The sequence below is a fragment of the Garra rufa genome, chromosome 14, assembly GCF_049309525.1.
Source record: "Garra rufa chromosome 14, GarRuf1.0, whole genome shotgun sequence".
In the NCBI taxonomy this organism is placed as follows: domain Eukaryota; kingdom Metazoa; phylum Chordata; class Actinopteri; order Cypriniformes; family Cyprinidae; genus Garra; species Garra rufa.
The window spans coordinates 16,285,699-16,307,869 of record NC_133374.1 but is presented as its reverse complement, the minus strand read 5'-3'; the positions used below and the strand labels follow the sequence as shown (position 1 = coordinate 16,307,869).

General features: G+C 33.5%; 1 protein-coding gene across 1 annotated transcript in view; it reads left to right on the top strand.

Moving 5' to 3' along the window:
• The window catches only part of rap1gap2a (RAP1 GTPase activating protein 2a), a 109,941-nt gene that overhangs the window by 15,850 nt on the left and 71,920 nt on the right, over positions 1-22,171 (top strand). The window contains exon 2 of the mRNA XM_073818436.1: positions 6,883-6,918. Within this exon, the coding sequence (XP_073674537.1) occupies positions 6,883-6,918 (36 nt within the window). The remainder of the gene's footprint in view (positions 1-6,882; positions 6,919-22,171) is intronic.

The following is a 22,171-nucleotide window of genomic DNA, read 5'->3' as shown; positions in this document are numbered from 1 at the left end:
CAGCACGACAACGACCCAAAACACACAGTAAAAGTGGTGAAGAAATGGTTAGCAGACAAAAACATTAATGTTTTGCAGTGGCCCAGCCAGAGTCCTGACTTAAATCCAATTGAGAATCTGTGGAAGGAGCAAAAGATCAGGCTGATGGCAAGGAGACCCTCCAACCTGAAAGAGCTGGAGCTCATTGCTAAAGATGAATGGGCAAAAATACCAGTGGAGACATGCAAAGAGCTGGTCAGCAATTATAGGAAGCGTTTTATTGCTGTAATAGCCAATAAAGGCTTTTCTATTGATTATTAAACAAAGGGTATGAATAATTTTGGACATGCCACTTTTTGTTCAAATGTAAATAAAAGATGAGTAATTTTTTTTTTTACACAATGATGCCTCTCGTACATCATCTTATTATCTTTTGGGAGAAGCCTGTGTCAGGATTTGCCAGGGGAATTTATAATTTCGGGCTTGACTGTATATTTTATGTAGCATCATTTCATAAATCTAAAGTCACAATGTTCTATTTTTCGCTTTCAATTAAAAAATTATACTAATCTAAATTACATAAAAAAACTGATAATCCTGTATTTAGCATGTTTGTTTGGATTGCGATTAAAATGCAGTGGTTCTGCAGCTGTTTCATGCATTCTGATTTATATAAAGGAACAGTTATATAAAAACTGTGGTAAACCATGAAACTGGAAGAATCCTAAAAAATGTGATAGGGTATAGATTTTTGGTGAAACTGCCCAGCACTAGCATCATGTATATGTGCTTTATAGTAGTTTAAAATTGAACTGACGTGTTCATACTGAAAAAAAGGTCTACGATTTACTTTAAAATTGCTAAATTTGACAAATAATTGCAAAGAAATGTCAAGTGGCACATTGAATTAAACATGACATTTTGAAGTAGAAAGCAATTTCACACATGCCGGAGTTATATTGGTCTAAATAGCCTATTAGATATTCATTGTTAAACTTTTGTGAATTTAAGGGGAAATGGCATCATGAAATCTACTAAAAATCACCTTGGGACCAATTGGTTAAAAGTCATTACATAAGTGGCTTTGTACTTCCTGTGCTGGTACTCAGCTGGAAGTAATGAGTAGCTGGTGTGACCTAAAAAGCCACACATAGACACATTAATAAAGTATGGAGGGAGCTGAAGTGGAGAAGGGTGGGCGGTTAGGAGTGGGAAACAGGTAGGAGGAGGCATCAGTTTTCCTCCCCTGTTGTCCCCCTGGTGGCCTCCCCTAGATAAGTGGAAAGAGAAGTCTTCTGTCCGTCACTGACAAAGAAAGCGAAAGAAAGAGAGAAGGTGCTGTGGTCAGCATGTACAGAAGGAAAAGATGTGTGTCATTTGGGGGCTTTGGAAGGTAGGATATTTTTTTTTTGTTTCCATCTGGCTTCAAATCTGACTCAAAAATGTGCTTTAGTAAAGTACAGTTGAACTCAGTGGATTTGAGTTTTGTAAGGTACAGAATGTTTTTTCTGCTAATAGAAAGCCCTGCAAATAATCCTTCAGATATTTATGATTTTACTTGCTTTCTTGGAAGATGGCAAATTGTACATGACCATATTTCCTTTTCCATAATACACTTCAGAGATTTCAATTTAGATATTTTTCTAGACATTCCGGGCAAGTACAGCATCAGGCTAGGCAAAACGGCCCATCTAGTAAAAGATTACGTTTAAGAGTTTTCCTTTAATTTTTTTTTTAATAGATCTTTCAAAGTATCTTTTAGCCTTTATGAAAGGTGAAAATCAACTTGTACTGTGCTTAGGGGTGATGTTTTCTTTACAAGGCCAAAATATGAAAAAGAAAAAGAAAATATTTTTAGTTGCTGCCAGGCTTATTTTGTGTACATAATAGAGATTTATTTATTTTTTTTTGAAAATAAAGTATGATTAGAAAACAATGGACTTGTACATACATATGCATAGTCACTGTTCAAATACCATTAAAATAGTTTAAACAGTAATACTGTGAAATATTGTTGCAATTTTAAATAACTTTTTAATTTTCATTTATTTTAATTTTTAGCAGTCATTACGTCAGTCTTTAGTGTCACATGAACTTCAGAAATCATTATAATTTGCTGATTTCTTATTAACATTGTTGGAAACAGTTGTGCTGCATAATATTTTTGTGAAAAATGTTTTTTCAGGATTCATTGATGAATAGAAAGTTTAAAAAAAGCAGAACTTTGTAACAGTATAAATAAATATGGTCACCTTTTATTGCTTCAGTGCATCCTTGCTGAAGAAAAATAGTAATTTCTTTCACAATGACAGCAGGCACACACAATTAGTAGCAGTGTTGCCAAGTCTGTGATTTTTTTTCTACAGAATTAGGCTACTGTAAAACTGATGCTGCCATTTGTTTTTCATGTACACAGGTTGAAGTGACCCTAATAACGTGACATTTAGCCTCTGAAATGCGAATTTAACCAGGGGAATGCTGCCAAAAAATGTGTATTTTATACCTCAAATGCAATTTTTACCAGGGAAGCCCCTTCCAAAACATGACTGGGATAGTTTTGAGTAGCAGTTGCATCACACATTTATATGCTAATAAGTTAGCAGCAGTGTTGCCAAGTCCACGTTTTTCCTGCAGAATTGGACTACTTTAACACTGTTGCTGCAGGTTGAAGAGACCCTAATAACGTGATATTTAACCCCTGAAATGCGAATTTTACCAGGGGAACCCTCGCTAAATAATGTGTATTTTACCCCCTGGGCGTAATTTTACTGGGGGACCCCCTTCCGAAGCACGACTGGGCTAGTTTGAGTAGCAGTTGCGTGGGTTTTGTTGTGAAAACTTGGCAACCCTGATTAGTAGCTAACATCACACATTTGTATGCTAATAAGTTAGCAGCAGTGTTGCCAAGTCCACGTTTTTCCTGCAGAATTGGACTACTTTAACACTGTTGCTGCAGGTTAAAGAGACCCTAATAACATAATATTTAGCCCCTGAAATGCAAATTTTACTAGGGGAACCCTCGTCAAATAATGTGTATTTTACCCCCTGAACGTAGTTTTATCGTGGGATCCCCTTCCGAAGCATGACTGGGCTAGTTTGAGTAGCTGCTGGGCAGGTTTTGTTGTGAAAACCCAACTAGTAACTAACATCACACATATGCATGCATGCTAATAAATTAGTAGCAGTTTTGCCAAGTCCGCTTTTTTCTGTAGAATTAGGCTACTATAACACTGTTGCCATGCTTTTTTCCATGTCCGGGGGTTGAAAAGCCCCTAATATTCTGATATTTAGCCCCTTAAATATGAATTTTACCAGGGGAGCCCTGCCAAAAAATGTACCCCTCTAACACAATTTTTACCAGGAGACCCACTTCTGATTTGTGATTGGGCTAGTTTTGATCTAGTTTGAGTTGCAGCTAGACAGGTTTTGTTGTGAAAACCTGGCAACCCTGATTAGTAGCTAACATCACACATATGCATACTAAGAAGTTGTTGCCAAGTCTGCGTTTTTCCATGGAATTGGGCTACTTTAAAACTGATGCTGCAGGTTGTTTTTTTATGTCCACGGGTTGATCCGCGACCATAATAACGTGATATTTAGCTCCTGAAATGCGAATTTTGAAAAAAATGTGTATTTGACTTCCGAAACATGATTGGGATAATTGTGATCTAGTTTGAGTAGCAACTGGGCAGGTTTTGTTGTGAAACCCTGGCAACCCTGATTAGTAGCAAACATCACACATATGCATGCTAATAAATTTGTAGCAGTTTTGTCAAGTCAGTGTTTTTTCCGTGGAATAACTTTAACACTGTTATGGCGGATTTTTTTTATGTCTACGGGTTGAAGTAAGTAATGTGTAATGTGATATTTAGCCACTAAAATGCATATTTTACCAGGGGAACCCTGACAAAAAAAAGGGGAATTTACCCGCTGAATGTAATTTTTTCTGAAATGTGACTGGGCTAGTTTTGGGCTAGTCTGAGTAGCAGTTGGGCAAGTTTTGTTGTGAAAACCTGGCAACCCTGATTAGTAGCTAGATTTAAAAAATATATATTTATCGTCTATTGTTATTTTTTCAAAGTCTAGCTTTTCAAAGTCTTTCTCCTAACAAAACACTTATTATTTGTAATATTATTTTGACAATCAAAATGTAATGCTTCAGTAAATGAACTCTGCAAAACATAGAATCTGAGCTGAATAGTTGACAGAAATTTTCTTTTGAGGGGAAGGAAATAAAAAAGGAAATGGCAGAGGGAAAAAAGGAGATGATTATATGTGACTAAATGCAATTCAAGAAAGAAAATTAACTCTGCGGAGCATCTTAAATGAACAGAAATTCACACCAACCTTTGTAGCAACACTTTTTACACATTAAAGGTTGTATCAGTGATTTCAAGCCAATTTATGGGGCAGGCAGCAAGCAGATCCTGAAGAAAGGTCAGCTGAATTTGACACTTTATGTTTCAGCCTAGAATCGCTGATACAACCTTTAATGCAGCTGCAGTCCATCATGAACATACAGATTGTTGTGGTTGTAATGTTGGTGCACCTTGTGGCTGCATGGATGGCCAGTGCTGATGTTCTGATAGTGACCGGCAGTGACAAAGCTTGCCATATCTGACAATACACACTGATTAGATGACTGCGTCACCACTGGGACCATGACGATACCGGTTTTCATATCTCAGACCTTTACTTGCATCAGCATCACTGGCTGCAGTGAGCCTAATATGAATTTCATTGAAGAGAGCATGTTTTGATGAGACAAATAATCAAAACACAATCAAATAAAAGTCTAGCAGAACTGGTTTCTTTTCTTTTTCCTTCTGGTGTGAGGGTCGCTTGGTTTATTAAAATACACATTTATCTACATTTAGTCACTAATTTAAGGTTAAGGTGCTAAAGGGGTTAAAGGTGAATGATTGACGCTTGACCCTCTGACTGGAATAGAACATTGTTGTTTCATCACTGGGCTGTAAATGTTCACATATTCAAATGGGCAAAATGTTAGAAATGTCCATAGTCTATGCGAAAGCTTCTCTGAAACTCCTCAGGGATATGCTGATGTAGGTCTGAAGTGTTTTTTGCATGTGAGACAGAAATATAAACACTTTCTCCATGGTTCCAGCAAATTATCAGCGTGTGTTTGCTTCATCACTCATTTAGCTGAAATGATAAACCGCATGCTGTTCTCCACATCAGGCCTAATAGCAGTAATTAGGCCTCAGTAGAATTAAAAAAAACTCAAGAAATTAGCAGAGAGAAACAAATTAGACAGATGTAGATCCAACCTTAGATAAAATATAGACTTACATCAGATCTGCATACACAGTAAATATTTAATACACAGAAAAAGACTAAGAACAAGAGTACTTAAAATTATTTAGTTTTTTTTATATTATCTATTTTTATTTAGTTTTATTTTATAGCACTATCACAGCATGTTTGCTAACCTGTAAATTACAGTTCTGACTTTATAATGTTTTAAGATGTAGTTCAATTAAAAATTTAAAATCTGCCATCATCACTTCCCAGGCATGTTGTATTTGACTTCTTCAGCGAGACTCAAAAGCAATTTTTGAAAGGCGTTCATCCTGCTGTTTCCAGAACATTATGAGAGCTGTAACAAAGAGCAAGCTTTTTAGTAAATTAAGACACAAAGCTGTCATATAACTTCAGAAGATTTTGAATATAGTGAACGCATCTTAGAAACCACTTCAGTGATACTTGTATGGTGCTTTTCTGTCATTTTTGGAGCTTGATACCCCTAGAATTTGAATAAAATGATGACAGTTGAATAAATGATGATAATATACACTACCAGTCAAAAGTTTTTGAACAGTAAGATTTACTTTCTTCTGTTTACTAAGCCTGCATTTATTTGATCCAAAGTACAGCAAAAACAGTAAAAATGTGAAATATTTTTACTATTTAAAATAACTGCTTTCTATTTTAATATATTGTAAAATTTAATTTATTCCTGTGATTTCAAAGCTGAATTTTTAGCATCATTACTCCAGTCACACGATCCTCCAGAAATCATTCTAATAATTGGATTTGCTGCTGAATTTTTTTATTATTATTATTATTATTAATGTTGAAAGCAGCTGAATAGAATTGTTTCAGGTTTCTTTGATGAATAGAAAGTTCAGAAGAACAGCATTTATCTGAAATAGAAATCTTTTGTAACATTGTAAATGTCTTTATCATCAATTTTGAGCAATTTAAAGCATCCCTGCTAAATAAAAGTATCAATTTCTACAAAAAAATATTATGCTCACTCCAAGCTTTTGAATGGTATAGTGTATAAAACAACAAAAGCTTTTTATTTCAGAAAAATGCTGATCTTTGGATCTTTCTATTCATAAAAGAATTCAGAAAATAAATGTACTCTTTTAAATATTGATAATAATAATAAAAATGTTTTTTGAACAGAAAATCAGAATATTAGAATGATTTCTGAAGGATCATATGTCACTGTAGACTGGAGTAATGATGCTGTAATTTATTCACAGGAATAAATTACATTTTAAAATACATTCAAATAAAAAGCAGTTATTTTAAATAGTAAAAATATTTCAAAATTTTACTGTTTTGCTGTACTTTGGATCAAATAAATGCAGGCTTGGTGAGTTAAAAAAAAAAACATTAAAAATTTTTGACTGGCAATGTAAAAAAAAAATTAAAATTATAATTGGATTTAAAATACTTACTTTGTATATAAAAAGACTGTATGAAAATAATATTCTAGATTATGCTATGCATTTTCATCTTAAAAATCAGGTTCAAGTGTTCACATGGCGTGCATCTAATTGTCTCAAACAGTGCAGCAATGATTTTGGTATTTTATTTTTTAATTCAGTAATTTTTCCTTCTCTTTCTTTTCCCCTTCCGGCTCTGCAGGATTGACAAGTCCGGCATTGCCGCCCTGAGAGCCCGGTGAGTCTGTGTGTGTTTGTGTGTGTGTGTGTGTGTGTGTGTGTGTGTGTTTGTTTTTGTGACATATCAGGACACAAATTGGTGTAATAACATGGGTATGACATAGGTATTACAAGGAGAGGGTGACTTATGAGGACATTGCCCATGTCCCCACTTTTCAAAAGGCTTATAAATCATACAGAATACGTTTTTTTGAGAATGTAAAGATATGCACAGTCTCCTGTGAGGGCTAGGTTTAGGTGTAGGGAAGGTGTAGGGTGATAGCAAATATCGTTTGTACAGTATAAAAACCATTACGTCTATGGAATGTCCCCACAATTCACAAAAACAAACGTGTGTGTGTGTGTGTGTGTGTGTGTGTGTGTGTGTGTGTGTGTGTGTGTGTGTGTGTGTGTGTGTGTGTGTGTGTGTGTGTGTTGAAAAAACTCAATCCATCTAAATCTCTGTCTTAATAACACATCTGAATATTCAATCAATACATCTGCAATTGATCCAGCAATCATTTCACTCTCGGTGTCCGTTCTAATCCGACTTTGTGGGAAGTCTTTGGTGTGAGATCTTTACACATGCCTGTTCTGTATGACCGTCTCAACCTTCAAGTGTCTATCAGCCTGTCTGGCGGGATAAAAGAGAGGCGAGCGGAGGAGTGGAGGCAATAACGGTGAGCTCAGTATAGACAGAAACCCACTGACATCAAAGTCCCCCGCTGTGGAGTAGCACAGGTGGCCTTTGTGTGTGTGTTTGTGTGTGTGAGGACAACATGCTCACATTTATATACGTTCAGATTTGATCATGTCACATTTCTTTTTGTGTCTCCGTGTGTGTTTTGCAGTCGTGAATAACAATCCCTGATGTCGCTGCTTACTATTTATATTGGTCTCCATGGAAATGAGTTTACAAAGCGAGGACCATCAAAAAAATGTGTGTGTGTGTGTGTGTGTGTGTGTGTGTGTGTGTGTGTGTAAGAACAGGTTGGTGTGTCCAGGTTGGTTGACTATGTAAGGCTGTGCTTTTCGGAACAGAATTTCCTCCCAGCCTCTTCCACCCCCAATCGCATCTGCAACTACAAAGTAAATGGTCGGCGCTCTCCACCTGAAGGACAGGGCCACATTAGAGGAACGGCATAATCAGGCCCTGTGTGTGTGCCTGTTTATGCAGGTGCTTTTGTTTATGTAATAAAGCTTAGTGTTATGTGACTATGCTTTAGAAATGGAAGGACGGAGAGGGAGAGACAGAAATAGAGAGACTGAGAGGAAGAGAGCAGTGTATTTTGGGTGCACCTCTTACCGGGTAAGATGCCTCGCAAAATCTGGTGAGTTTTTCTGGGTTTTGCTTCGGGGTTTCCAGAGGTTTCTGCTGAGTTTTGAGTATTTTGTGTTGCGCTTGCATATTTTTTTAGCACTTGTGTGAGTCAAGAGTGTTTTGTTTTAATAGGGTCTGTTTTTAGAATATTACAGATGTACACATTTCTATTTAAAATAAATGCTGTTCTTTTGAACTTTCCATTCATCAAAGAATACTGAAAAAAGTGTCACTGTTCTACAAAAATATTAAGCAGCACAGCAGTTTTCAACATTGATAATAAATGTTTCTTGAGCATCAGATCATAACACTGAAGACTGTAGTAATGGCTGCTGAAAATTCAGCTTCGCATTACAGGAATAAAATACAATTTAAAATATATTAAAATAGTCTAATGAAGAGATTTTAAGCTCTTTTTTCAGATTTCTGATCAAATAAATGCAGCCTTGCTGAGCATAAGTGACTTCTTTAAAAAAAAAAAAAAAAACATTACAAATATTTCACCAATCCTAAACGTTTAAACTATATTCTGTATAAGAGTTTATAATAATAATAATTATAATTTCACATTTTAATTTCTGTTGAAATGTTATATTTGTATTATGAAAAGTGTAAGATGTAGCAAATTATATAAAACATGTTAATGAGAAATATCAGTTTTTAATCTTTGTTTTCAGTAAGATCATTAAGGAACGTTGTTTCCTAAGGGATTTGCATCTTTGGGAGACCTAATGGAGATCTTAGTTACGTTGTACAAATTTTGTTTCTGGTATTTCTCATAAATATCCTAAGAAATGATAGGCTGTTGACATAGAGCTGTATGAATGTGGATTGCATATGATACATAATTTCATCTTGGAAGAATCTTGGCAGACTATCTTGGCAAGTAACCTGCACACCATATAACATTCTTGAGATTTCTTCTGAATCTCTAGGAGACAATTGAATTTAGTTAAAAGTCCCTAATTTATCTCTGTTTAATCTTCTAGCTGCCTAGGAGAAACAATAATAAAGTTACATACAATACAATATAAAAGATCATTAGTTATTACTAATTTGATCTTTCCTGTGGGATTGTATATTTCCATTTTCAATGCAGGTTTGGTCAGCCTGATCGAGTGTACAGGGTAGTTCTGGGCATTTTGACCAAAAAGGTTTTTTTTTGGTTTCTGGCTGTTTCATGGTTTATCATGTTTTTTTTTTTCTCTGACTGTGCCTGTATATAAATCAGATTGCATGAAATTAACCTCAAACGCTTGTCTTGTCTTGCTCTGCCTGATCTTCTTTGCATGTTCACTTTGCAAACAATGGGTGGGTACTTCTGCAGCGATGTAGGATGATTTTGAAATATTTTTGAAGTTGAGGGAGAAAATAAGATGGGAGTTTTTCGATATACAGTACCTTAACTGTCTTGAACCGAAAAAAAAAAAAAATCTGAATTCAGGCAGAGCAAGACAAGCGTTTGAGGTTAAAAAGTATCAATTGTTATTAAAAAATAAATAAATAAATAACCGATCGTTTCTCTAGATAAGACCCTTCTTGTTTGCCCGAAATCATTTATAAGTGCATTTGAAGCCGCATTTAAACTGCATTTTGGAAGTTCAAACTCGGGGCACCATAGAAGTCCACTATATGGACAAAAATCCTGAAATGTTTTCCTCAAAAAACATAATTTCTTTACAACTGAAAAAAGAAATACATGAACATCTTGAATGACAAGGTGGTGAGTACATTATCTGAAAATTTTTGTTCTGGAAGTGAACTTCTTTAAACTCATAAACCCCCTGCAGTTCCTTCACAAACCCCAGTTTGGCAAACCCTGACATAATATAATATTTAACGCACTTCATGTTGTTAATAACAAATGGAATGTATTTACTTACTCTTTGTATTTTTATGTCTAATTATGTCAAAAGTAATTAAAAGTAATCTAAAAGTAGTCTTTTTATATTACATAAAATGTGTAATTTAATGGATTACGTTACCAACTACAATTTTTGTCATGTAATTTAGAATCACTAATAGATTACAATTTGTAAGTAGTCTCCCAAAAACTCAGCGTTTTTCCTGAACGCAGAAGTCACACCTGACTCTTAACCTGAAGAATGCTTTGCATTTCCAGTCTCCATTGTTTCTAGTCAGTAGCATATATTCCAAGATGTTAATCTAATGTTAAACCTATTAAAATGTTTTTAAAAAGCACATGGCTCTATAGCGCCATCACTTTGCAATGTCGCAATGACCGTCATTTGTCAGTGCCTCACTTTGTTGAGTGTGTAGATGACACAAAGTTGCGAACGTTTGCTATATTACAAAAGAGATGGACGCTATTTGAATGGGTTCCTATGGAGACCGGAACAGAAAAGCATTCAATCTGACGTTAGAATTCGTAATGGCGACACTCATCGTTTACTCAGGAAAAAGGTCTATAGGAAGTGCAGTTTTTAATATAAATTAGGTTGTATGATTTCATTAAACCATTGCTTAATGGTCAGACCAGCGCAGCGTTTTTAAATACTACATTAATATGCATTATACGGAGGTAAGATGAAAAGAAATACCATCTAAACTTTTCTAAAGACAGCCAGTTCTGAGATACATTCATATAAACCCCCACCCTAATTCAATATTTAGGATTTTCTTTTAATATTTCGCACATCATAAACAGTGAGTTTGCTCTGCCTGCTACAGTATTTTCTCCTCTTTACGTTCGTCTTTAGCGTCTCTGGCTAAAGCTGTTTAGTTGGTTTATATGCACACTTAAAGAATTCGTTTATGTTATTAATAGTTATTTAACCATTTGTCAAAAGTGTATGCATCTCTTAATTCACGAGACTGTTTACATTGCTTATCCACAAATTCATACCGTGTGCGTAATTCAAAACGGTTTACCGTTTGAACCGGTATATCGCAAGGGGACAAATGATAAAAAAAAGTGTTTAAACCGTAAATGCCCAGTTTAACAAGGAATTAAATTGCACTAGATTGCTGTCTTAATACATGACTGGAGGTAAAACGTCTGACATCTAAATGAGACACTGCCTGAAGAGCTGTTTTCAGCTGTCACAAACAATCACATCCCCACTACCGTGATTTAATTATCTCCCTCCATAACGATCTAATATTGGACTCCACTGCCTGTTCTACAGGGGTGCTGTGAATGGCTGACAGCAGTGACATTAAGTGACTCTGAAAGACTGTTGTCCTTTATCTATAAACTAATTTGGTAGTGGGTCAGCAACCTACCCCTGAAACCTTCTGCTTATGAGACTGTAGACTTGATATGGGCTGTTTAGACTGAAAAGACCACTGGGAGCGCTCAGACTGAGTCGTTACTGTGCTTGTATCGGGGGAGTATGGGACTGAACTGCTATTTGGGATGATCTGAGATCAGTATGACTGCTCAGTGCAGTGTCTTTTGGGATGGTGCTGTGTCTCCAGCCACATCCGCAGCTGTCTCAATTATGCCTGTAGTCCTACAGGAGGCAATTAGAGGTATAGACCCACAATTACCCATTACACTGAACTGAGACTGAGCGCAACAACATGCACAACTCCAGACGGTATGGAGATGAGTTTGCTCTCGTATGAAAATGTTAAATGTCAAGGAGCATAAATTTCCTTCTGCTCTGAACTTCTGCTATGTTTTTAATGCAACATATTAATGAGTGTGTCCATCAATCATTTATTCATGGATATGTACACAAATGTGACCATGGACCACAAAACCAGTCATAAGGTTAAATTTGACAAAACTGAGATATATACATCATATGAAAGCTCAATAAATAAGCTTTCTATTGATATATGGTTTGTTAGGATAGGACAATATTTGGCCGAGATACATCTATTTGAAAATCTGGAATCTGAGGGTGCAAAAAAATCAAAATACTGAGAAAATCACCTTTAAAGTTGTCCAAATTAAGTTCTTAACAATGCATATTACTAATCAAAAATTACATTTTGATAGGTTTACAGTAGGAATTTTACAAAAAAATCTTAATGTAACATGATCTTTACTTAATTTCCTAATGATTTTTGACATAAAAGAAAAATCAATAATTTTGACCCATACAATGTATTTTTGGCCATTGCTACAAATATACCCCAGTGACTTAAGACTGGTTTTGTGGTCCAGGGTCACAAATATCACTTGATCCCTCAAGTTTCTATGGATTTAGAATCTATTTATTCACTAAAAAGCCTGTTTTGTGCCTAGCGGCCAACTTTGACCTTTTTGTGGGGATTTATGAGAGCTGGGTTACTTCATTTGCATACACTTGCATAATATCTTTATAATAGTTTTCACTGAGTAGTGACACTCGTTTGGCACTAGAGGGCAGTAGAGATGCAGGTATTATGCAGGGTTTTTTGTAATTGTCCTCCAGAGGGCAATGTTCTTGAATGTTTCTGCTTCTTTCAGGAGGACATTGTTTATATTTGTTAATATACTTTTTTTTTCCCCAAAGCGATTCTCCGTTTGCAAGGTCTGCATTTTATCAGTATGTGTGTTCCTTGGGAATTGAACTCATGCCATGACCTTTGCATTGCTAGCACTGTGCTCTACCTGTTGAGATGAAAACGACTGATAATACATACACTCATTTAAAACATTCATATAATAATAATATTATTGTAATACTACTGCTACTAATACTGCTTTTAATAATAATATTTAGTATAAATAAAAGTTTATTATTAGTAGTATCAGTATTAGTATTAGTATTATCAAATTATAAAACATAATAAATGGCTTCAGTTTGAATAGCAGTTTGCAGCCCATTTTGGTTTTATTATTATTATTATTGTTGTTTTTGTTGTTGCTAATAATAATATTAATAATAATAATAATAATACAACCAAAATGGGCTGCAAACAGCTATTCAGACTGAAACATTTTAATGGCTAATTATAATAATACTAGTTTGAATAAAATCGTATTGTTTTTGCTAATATTGTTAAAATAAAAATTATTATTATTGTTATTAATATTAATTTCTATGACTATAAATACTTTTATTATTAAATATATTATTATTATTATTATGATTTATAAGAATAATAATTCTAATAATAATACTTAGTTTGAATAAAATTGTATTGTTTTTGCTAATATTGTTAAAATGAAAATATAATGGTTTTTATTATCATTGTTATTATTATTAAAATATTATTATTATTAAATATATTGTTATTGTTATAATTAATAATAATGATGATAATAATACTTCGTTTGAATAAAATAATATTGTTTATGATAATATTGTCAAAAACAATATTATTTTATTCAAACTAAGTATTATTATCATCATAACAGTATTTATGAATATATAACCATTATTATTATCATTATTGTTATTATTACTATAAAAATATTATAATTAAATATATGTATGTATGTATTATTCAATATATTGTTATTTTTGTTCATATTATTATTAATAATAATAGTAATGATGATAATAATAATACTTACTTTGAATAAAATAATATTGTTTTTAGTAATATTGTTGAAATAAAAATATAGCAGTTATTATTGTTATTGTTGTTAGTAATAATAATAATTATTATTAATAAATATTATTAATAATGAATATTATTATAAATACTATTATTAATAAATATAAATTGTTATTATTGTTGGCTTTGTTTTTATGGTTAATAATGATGATAATAATAATAATGATAATAATACTTAGTTTAAATAAAATCGTATTGTTTTTTTATATTATTGAAATAAAAATATAACAGTTATTATTATTATTATTAGTAGTAGTAGTAATAATTAATAAAATTAAAATGGGCTGCAAATCACTATTCAAATGAAACTGTTGTTGTTATTATTATTATTATTATTATAAATAATAATAATGATAATAATACTTGGTTTTTGCTAATATTGTTGAAATAAAAACAGAACAGTTATTATTGTTATTATTGTTGCTGTTGTTATTAATAATAACAATTAATATTTTTATTACATATTATCAGTAATCAATATTATTATAATTATTATTATTATTAAATATATATGGTTATTATTGTTGCTGTTATTTTTATGATTAATAAAAAATATAAATGATTATTATTATTGTTACTGTTGTTGTTAATAATAACAACAACAATAATAATGAAATTATTCAGTTAAATTATATTAAATTATATTGTTATTATTGTTGCTGTTGTTATAATAATAATAATACAATCAAATTGTTTTTGCTAATATTATTGAAATAAAAATATAACAGATATAATTATTATTATTGTTGCTGTTGTTATCATTATCATTTTATCGATTTAAACATACAAAATAAATAGCTGCAGTTTGAATAGCAACCCATTTTGTTTCCATGATGTGGAATGGATTTTTTTTTAGTTTTTTTTGTTTCTTTATGCGATTTTGTTATGCAATAACAACAAAAAATAGGCTAAGACACGAATGTAGCCATTGGGAATTGATTAGGGTGTGAAAAGTGGGTGTTAATGTTATTATGCCTAAACTGAATGCGAGTTTGCTAAAACAGAGCCAAAAGAGCCATTTAGCTAAAAAGGAAAGTGGAAAAAGGAACGTTTTAGAGCAAGTTATTATTTCTTGGCTAAGATGAACTATCCACAATAAGCCTAGGAATGTACATAAAGAGTGTAAATATTGTTTTGACTGTTGAATTCAGCTCATTTTAGTTCAAAATGTGGTCATTTTTAATCAGAATATTGTCATCTCGTTGTCTTTATTGTTTAACCTGTGTCATTTGTGAGCAGTGATGAAAAAGGCTCATCATGTTGACAGTGTGACACAGTCTCTCATGGGCTACGGTCATGACAATGGAGTAGCAATACATCAGAGACAGTGGGACATTCCAGCCGAGGAGAGCGCTTGTTGCCATGAGAAAGACAAACATGAAGAGAGCTTCATTGTTCATCATTAGCTCTGAAAACACCTGGCGCTGATTGACAGCACTGAAGTTTGGCTGTGGGATGATGTTTTGGTTCAGCTGTTCTGGATGACACTGGCATTTGGCACGGCTTGGGCCGGGACAGCTTGTGTTATTGTTATTAGACCCACAGCCACAGATGCTTAATCATTATCACCAACTGTAGAATTATTATTTCTCTTCACCTCCTACTTTTCCCTCTCTCTCACACAAACACACGTCGGCTGCCAAAATCTGTCCAGGAAGGCGTGCAGTGTTGCAGACTTGTGTACGACTACTCCTCCACAAATCTGTCCTCAGAAACAGCTGCCCGCGTCTCCTGACAAATATTTACTACTCTGCCCCCATTGCAGCGTTCTGACGGCTCTGATAAGGGCGCCATCTGGCAGCTTGATTTTAATGGGGCTTTTAAGGGCCATAAAGAAGCCGAGAACCCACTGGGAGGATGGCTCATGCTCCTCTCCTGTCTGAATAGGTGGGTAACAGAGACCTCCGGCGGGCCAGAGCGGAGATATTGAAAGGAACGTTTAGCTTTGGTCCTCTAAGTACGTCTGCCTTGATTGATTTCACATAAGGGCTGAATGTCCTTGAGATGTGGCGGGTTAAAGTGATATTGGACGAATAAATCCCACATAACGCTTCTGGGATGTGACTCTCACCGGGTGAACTGTCACTCAGCTTTTGTTTTGAATTCATCTTGTGACCCGAAGTCTCCCGTGACGTCCTGTTATCCGCATATCTGTTGAAATTCAAGCGTAAATGAACTGATGTCCCAAAGCCTGGAGACCAGTGATCGACCGATATTGATTTTTTTATTCCTGATACCGATACCAATTATTTGCATGTTTATGTGCCCGATAACCGATATTCATAACCGATATTTATTTACTATTATACTTCTGTTTTTGACACAATGATTACAACACCACTGAACTGAACAAACCGTTTTATTTATAACAACCACTCTCTCCTTGCATACAAATCAAAACTCTTATTTATACACCAATAAATAGAGGGGTCTGAAAGTGCAAAAAATACAAGAAGTGCACTGTTACTAAAGTGTTTTTGTTCAAAAATAAAATCTTCAAGTGAGTGAAGTAAGTCCATACTTCACTTTGCTGTCTATTTTTTATTTTGGTCATCTTAAAAAAAAGTGTTGAATCTTAGCAGTCTTTCATGTTAAATTTAATATTCATATTACAACAATAAAAATATTGTATGAAAAGCATGAGCAGCAACACTAACATTACCAATAAGCAAAATAAATGTAGAATGTCTGTCTTCAAGCACAGGAGTCATATCAACTTTGCAGAAATGTAACCTCATTTTAAACTACAGTTTTATTAGGTTTATAAAGCTGTTTATAGGCTAAAGAGTGAAGAATAATTTGCTGTATAATGTTAATTTACTGAGTAATATTCTGAAATATTGAAATATATCAAACAAAAATCGTTTTTATTGAATTTCTGATAGCCTATGTTATATCACAATTACGTTTTTGAAGAAAAAAAAAACGTTTTTGTCGTTCTAGATTATGAAATGCGTGCTGACAAAGCGCATTCAATTTCTTAGTTATATTTATTTAGAAAATGTTTATTAGCGGAATGATGTTTATATAGTAAATGTTAATATAATTCGGGGTGTTTTAGTGAATCTTGTTAAAAGTTATATGCGGTTGCTGTGCTGGAGCAACAGCAAAATGGAAGCCACTTCACGAGACGAATGATGAGCATATAGACGCTCAATAGTGACTGTATTTAATTCAGGCAAGTAAGCGGTAAATTATAGTTCACAAGGAATAGGTTTGTTCCTTCTAGATACCGAATATTTTCAGGTGAAAGCATGATTTAAACAGGTACTGCACTTATTCACACGCAATCGCCCTGTCAATAATGCATTAAAACAAATGTAATGGTATCCGATTTCGAATGAGCAGAAATCTGTCAAAAATGCAGCGATCCGTTGGTAAAATAACTGACGAAAACGTATTGTTATTTTCATTACAAACTTTGCACTGCAAAAAGCAGCAATTATACTCTTTTAATGCTGACAATTATTGGCATGTGGTAGGAACAAAGATTGCACACTAGTGTTTGAAACTCTCATGTTATTTTATTTTATTTTATTTTATGAACAGGACTGTTACATTTCAAACATAGGCCTACTGCTGAATATTTTTTGACGCGGAGCGGTGTTTCTGATATCAGTGAGCAAGGAGTGGAGCGGGAGCGAAGCGGAGCGCGGAGGGGAAATTGTTGCCGCTCCACTCCGCTCACATAGGCTACTCCGCGCCGCATAGAGATTTCCAGCCATGTGGTAAAGTTGTGTTTTTGAAGTTTTCTATATTATTATTTATTCTTTATATATTTGTTCATTATTCGTTTACTTTACCACTGCGACTTTGCATGTTCCGGTTTTGCGCAGCAGAGCTATCTGCCCTGCTCTCTATTTTTGAATTTCTATCGAAATGCCTTTTTCTGAGATGGTGATAATAAACTTTAAATCTAACATTGTGATATATTGATGTTTGTTTTATATCTGTGGATTGTATTGTAGATTAGTCAAGTGTTGATTTGATATAGGTTAAACTGAGTAAACTCACTGTGGACCACATACCGCTTGGATATCGATGTCACTTAAACTAAAACTTACTACATTAAAAAAAAAAAAAAAAAACTCCAAACATTTCTCTAAATTATTCTGATAAACATAAAAAACATAAACTTTCTATCAAAAACAAATCTGGTCTATTTTAATGGCTGTAACAGTAAAGCTGTTTGGAGGAAAAAAGACGGGCTTCAGTTCGGACTCGGCACAAAAATATTGATAAGCTGTTGGACAAGGGCAGGGCTACAGCCTGTGCGTCTCGGGCCAGGGCCGGGCTAGGGCTTAGATTTAAGGCCCGTGCAGGGCTCTATTCGGCTGTATATTATTTAATTCATGAAAAAGTTACGTCTTTATTGTGACATGATTTGACGGATTATCTTGCGTGACTCTGTGAGTTCTCTTTATTCCTTAGAGCCAAGCTGCATAAACTACATATCAGTCATTTATAGTAACACATCTAATTTGTGCATTAATATTATATAATTATTATTAATGGAAACAGACTACACTTATTTACTTTTTAATTATAAATATTAAAATTATTATTATTATGTAACCATACAAAGTAAATTAGTGTAGTTTGCTGCCATTCATTATTATTATTATTAGTGTCATTTAACCATACAAAGTAAATTACTATAGTTTGTTTAATATGTATAATCATTAATAATAATAATAATAATAATAATAATAATAGTAATTATTATTATTATTATTATTATGTAATTTAACTGTAAAGTAAATTACTGTAGTTTATTTCCATTAATAATAATAATAATAATAATAATAATAATAGTAATAATAATTAGTATTATTATGTAACTTAACTGTACAAAGTAAATTAATGTAGTTTGACAAGTTGTTTGCAACCTGTTTTGGTTCCATTATTATTAGTAGTAGTAGTAGAAGTAGTAGTCATAGTATTTTGTTATTTAAATGTACAAATGTTCAAAATAAATCACTGGTTTGCTGTTTGCAAACCGTTGTGGTTCCACAATGTGAATTTTTGAGTGAAATAGGATATTTAATTATTCAGTTCATTGCACGACAGAATGTGATTTGAGGCATTTGAGACATTGAGATTGTGAAAAGTGTGTTTTTGTTTTGAATTCATTTCGGTGGTCCAAAACTCAAACGCAGACGAGCTGACATCCTAAAGCCTGCAGACTAACTGCACATACAGTATGTAGAAAATTAAAAACCACCTCACTGACATGAAAGATAAACGTGTCAAGGACTCGTTTTATTGATTGAAGTGGTGTCAGGCAGCTTGGAAAAATGAATTTTGATGAGGAAGTGCTGGGCAGCGGCACCACAGGAAGAGTTTAGCATCTGAAAGGGATCAGGGTTAGAAAGAAGAATAAAGATACAGAGGAGGGAAGGTGGAGGATGGTGTAGTAAGGCTGTTTTTGCTTCATTTGTCTTCACTGTGGATTCACACTCAAAGCCCCCAAGGTGTAGGCCGGTCATGTGATCAACCAAGAAGGACTGTGATACCTGGAGAGAGCTATGTGTTTGCATTCCCATTCATCTCAATTGTGTTCGAAATGCAAATATAAAATACCATATAACATACTGACATTTTTGTGATGTATCAGTACCATACAAGAATCCATGAAACTTATCCTTATTAGATTGTTTTTAAGGCTTCACGAACCATATAAAAACCATAATAAAGCATACTGCTATTGTGTATTCACAAAGACTGCGAGTCAATGAAATAAATATATGCTCTGCTGGTTTAATATGCGCTTTATTTATGTCTAGGTTGCGTGTATCTCGGAGCAGCTCCGTTCACAGTAAATGCTGCTTCACACAAACAGTAATCATTTACATGCACGGACGGTCTCAAACTCCAAATGAAAACATCTGGAAATGCCATTTCATCAGATTTGTAAGGTAAATCCTTTATAAACCTAAGCAAACACAGGAGAATACATCATCTTTCTTAATATGCTAACTGTTCATCATGATATCAAAATAAAAGCTCAAACCCTCACTCTTTCACACCGTTTCCATGTTTTGATGTCCACATATTCAAGAAATTACAGTGGCTGTAGCAGTTCTGTCGTAAAGAAATGGCCAAATTTGAAAGATTATACTTTAACGACATAACATCTTGACTTTATGAGATTTCGTTTAATATGTTGTTTTAGTGAGATAATTATGCCGTTTTAATGACGTAACATCTCGTTTTTACAAGAAAAGATGTAGTTTTAACAAGAAAACATCTTGTTATAATGAGAAAAGATGTCGTTTTAACAAGATAATTATGGCGTTTTTAATGACATACCATGTTTTTTAGGAGAAAAGATGGTGTTTTAACGAGAAAGCATCTTGTTTTTGCGAGAAAAGATGTAGTTTTAATGAGATAATTGCCATTTTAGCGACATAATATCTCATTTTTAGGAGAAAAGACGTTTTAACGAGATAACTGTCATTTTAATGGCAACATCTCGTTTTTACTAGATGTCTTTTAACAAGAAAACATCTTATTAAGAGAAAATATGTAGTTTTAACAAGATAACATCTCGTTTTTACAAGAAAACATCTTGTGATTGAGCGAAAATATGTCATTTTAAAGAGATAATTATGTTGTTTTAATGACATATCTCGTTTTTATGTTGTTTTAATGAGAAAACATCTTATTGCGAGAAAAGATGTTTTAACAACATAATTGTCATTTTAGTGACATAACATTTAAATTTTTAAGAGAAAAGAAGACGTTTTAACGATGTTTAAACGAGATAACATTTCGTTTTTACCAGATGTCTTTGTAACGAGAAAACATCTTATTATGAGAAAATGTCGTTTTAACAAGATAATTATGGCGCTTTAACAACATATCTTGTTTTTACAAAAAAAGATGTTTTAACAAGAAAGCATCTTGTTATTGCGAGAAAAGATGTTGTTTTAACAAGATAATTATGTAATTTTAGTGACAACATTTTAAGAGAAAAGAAGTTGTTTTAATGGAAACATCTTGTTATTACGAGAAGAGATGTTTAAAAAAGATGATTGTCGTTTTAACAAGATAACATCTCGTTTTTACCAGATGTCGTTGTAACGAGAAAACATCTTGTTATTATGAGAAAATGTCATTTTATCAAGATAATTATGGCGCTTTAATGACATAACATCTTGTTTTTATGAAAAAAAAAATTGGGTTTTAACAAGAAAACATCTTGTTGCAAGAAAATTACATTTTAAATAGATAATTATGTCGTTTTAATGTCATAACCTGTTTTATAAAAAAAGAAACGAGAAAACATCTTGTTATTGCAAGAAAAGATGTTTTATTGATATAATTATGTCACTTTAGTGACATAACATTTCATTTTTAGGAGAAAAGAAGTCGTTATTATGAGAAGAGATGTTTGAACAAGATGATTGTCATTTTAAAGAGAAAACATCTTGTTTTTTTACGAGAAAACATCTTGTTTTTACAAGAAAAAATTTAGTTTTATCAAGATAATTATGCAGTTTTAAAGACATATCTTGTTTTTACTAGAAAATATGTTGTTTTAACTAGATAATTGTCATTTTAGCGTCATAATATCTAGTTTTTAGGAGAAAAGATGTTGTTTTTTACTAGAAAAGATGTTGTTTTAGCGGCAACATCTCGTTTTTACGAGATGTTTACCAAGAAAACATCTTGTTAATGAGAGAAAATGTGTAATTTTAAAGAGATAATTATGCCGTTTCAACGACATATCTCGTTTTTATGAGATGTCATTTTAACGCAAAAACATCTTATTATTATGAGAAAATATATCGTTTTAACCTGTAGGGGGGTACTTTGAGTTCGGGCCAAAAGTCAGAGCTCTGAGTCCTTTCCTCCGGACAGCACGCCAAATACGCATAACCCCTTCTCTGTTTATATGTAAATGTGAACTCGTGAAACAACATATCTTGTTTTTATGAGAAAAGATGTTGTTGTAATGAGAAACATCTTGTTATTGCGAGAAAAGATGTAGTCTTTATGAGATAATTATGTCATTCTGTCAGGACCACTATCGTCAAAATGATAGACTTTAGCATACAATTTTGATTTGGCGGGGTAGTTCTGTTCTGGCACAACTCCCTGCCCATTCATGCAGCATGTCGTGAATGAGCAGGGAGAGCAGCAATAATAACCCCCCAGGGTAAACAGAACAGAACAAGCAGATATCATCAATGTACTTAATGATATTTTAAGTGTAACACATAGATTGAGATAAAAGGAGACTGATTCAGTGGAATCAGTAACCAGGTCCTGACTGTCGCAAAAGGAGGAGTTGGGGATGGAGGAGGGTGTTGCTCCTGAGCAAGCGAAAAAGCTACTGAATACTAAATGCAGCCTTATATAAAAATGCTGTGATAGGATTAGCATTCCTATAGGTAGATGTGATCAGCTGAGAGTCAGCTGATGC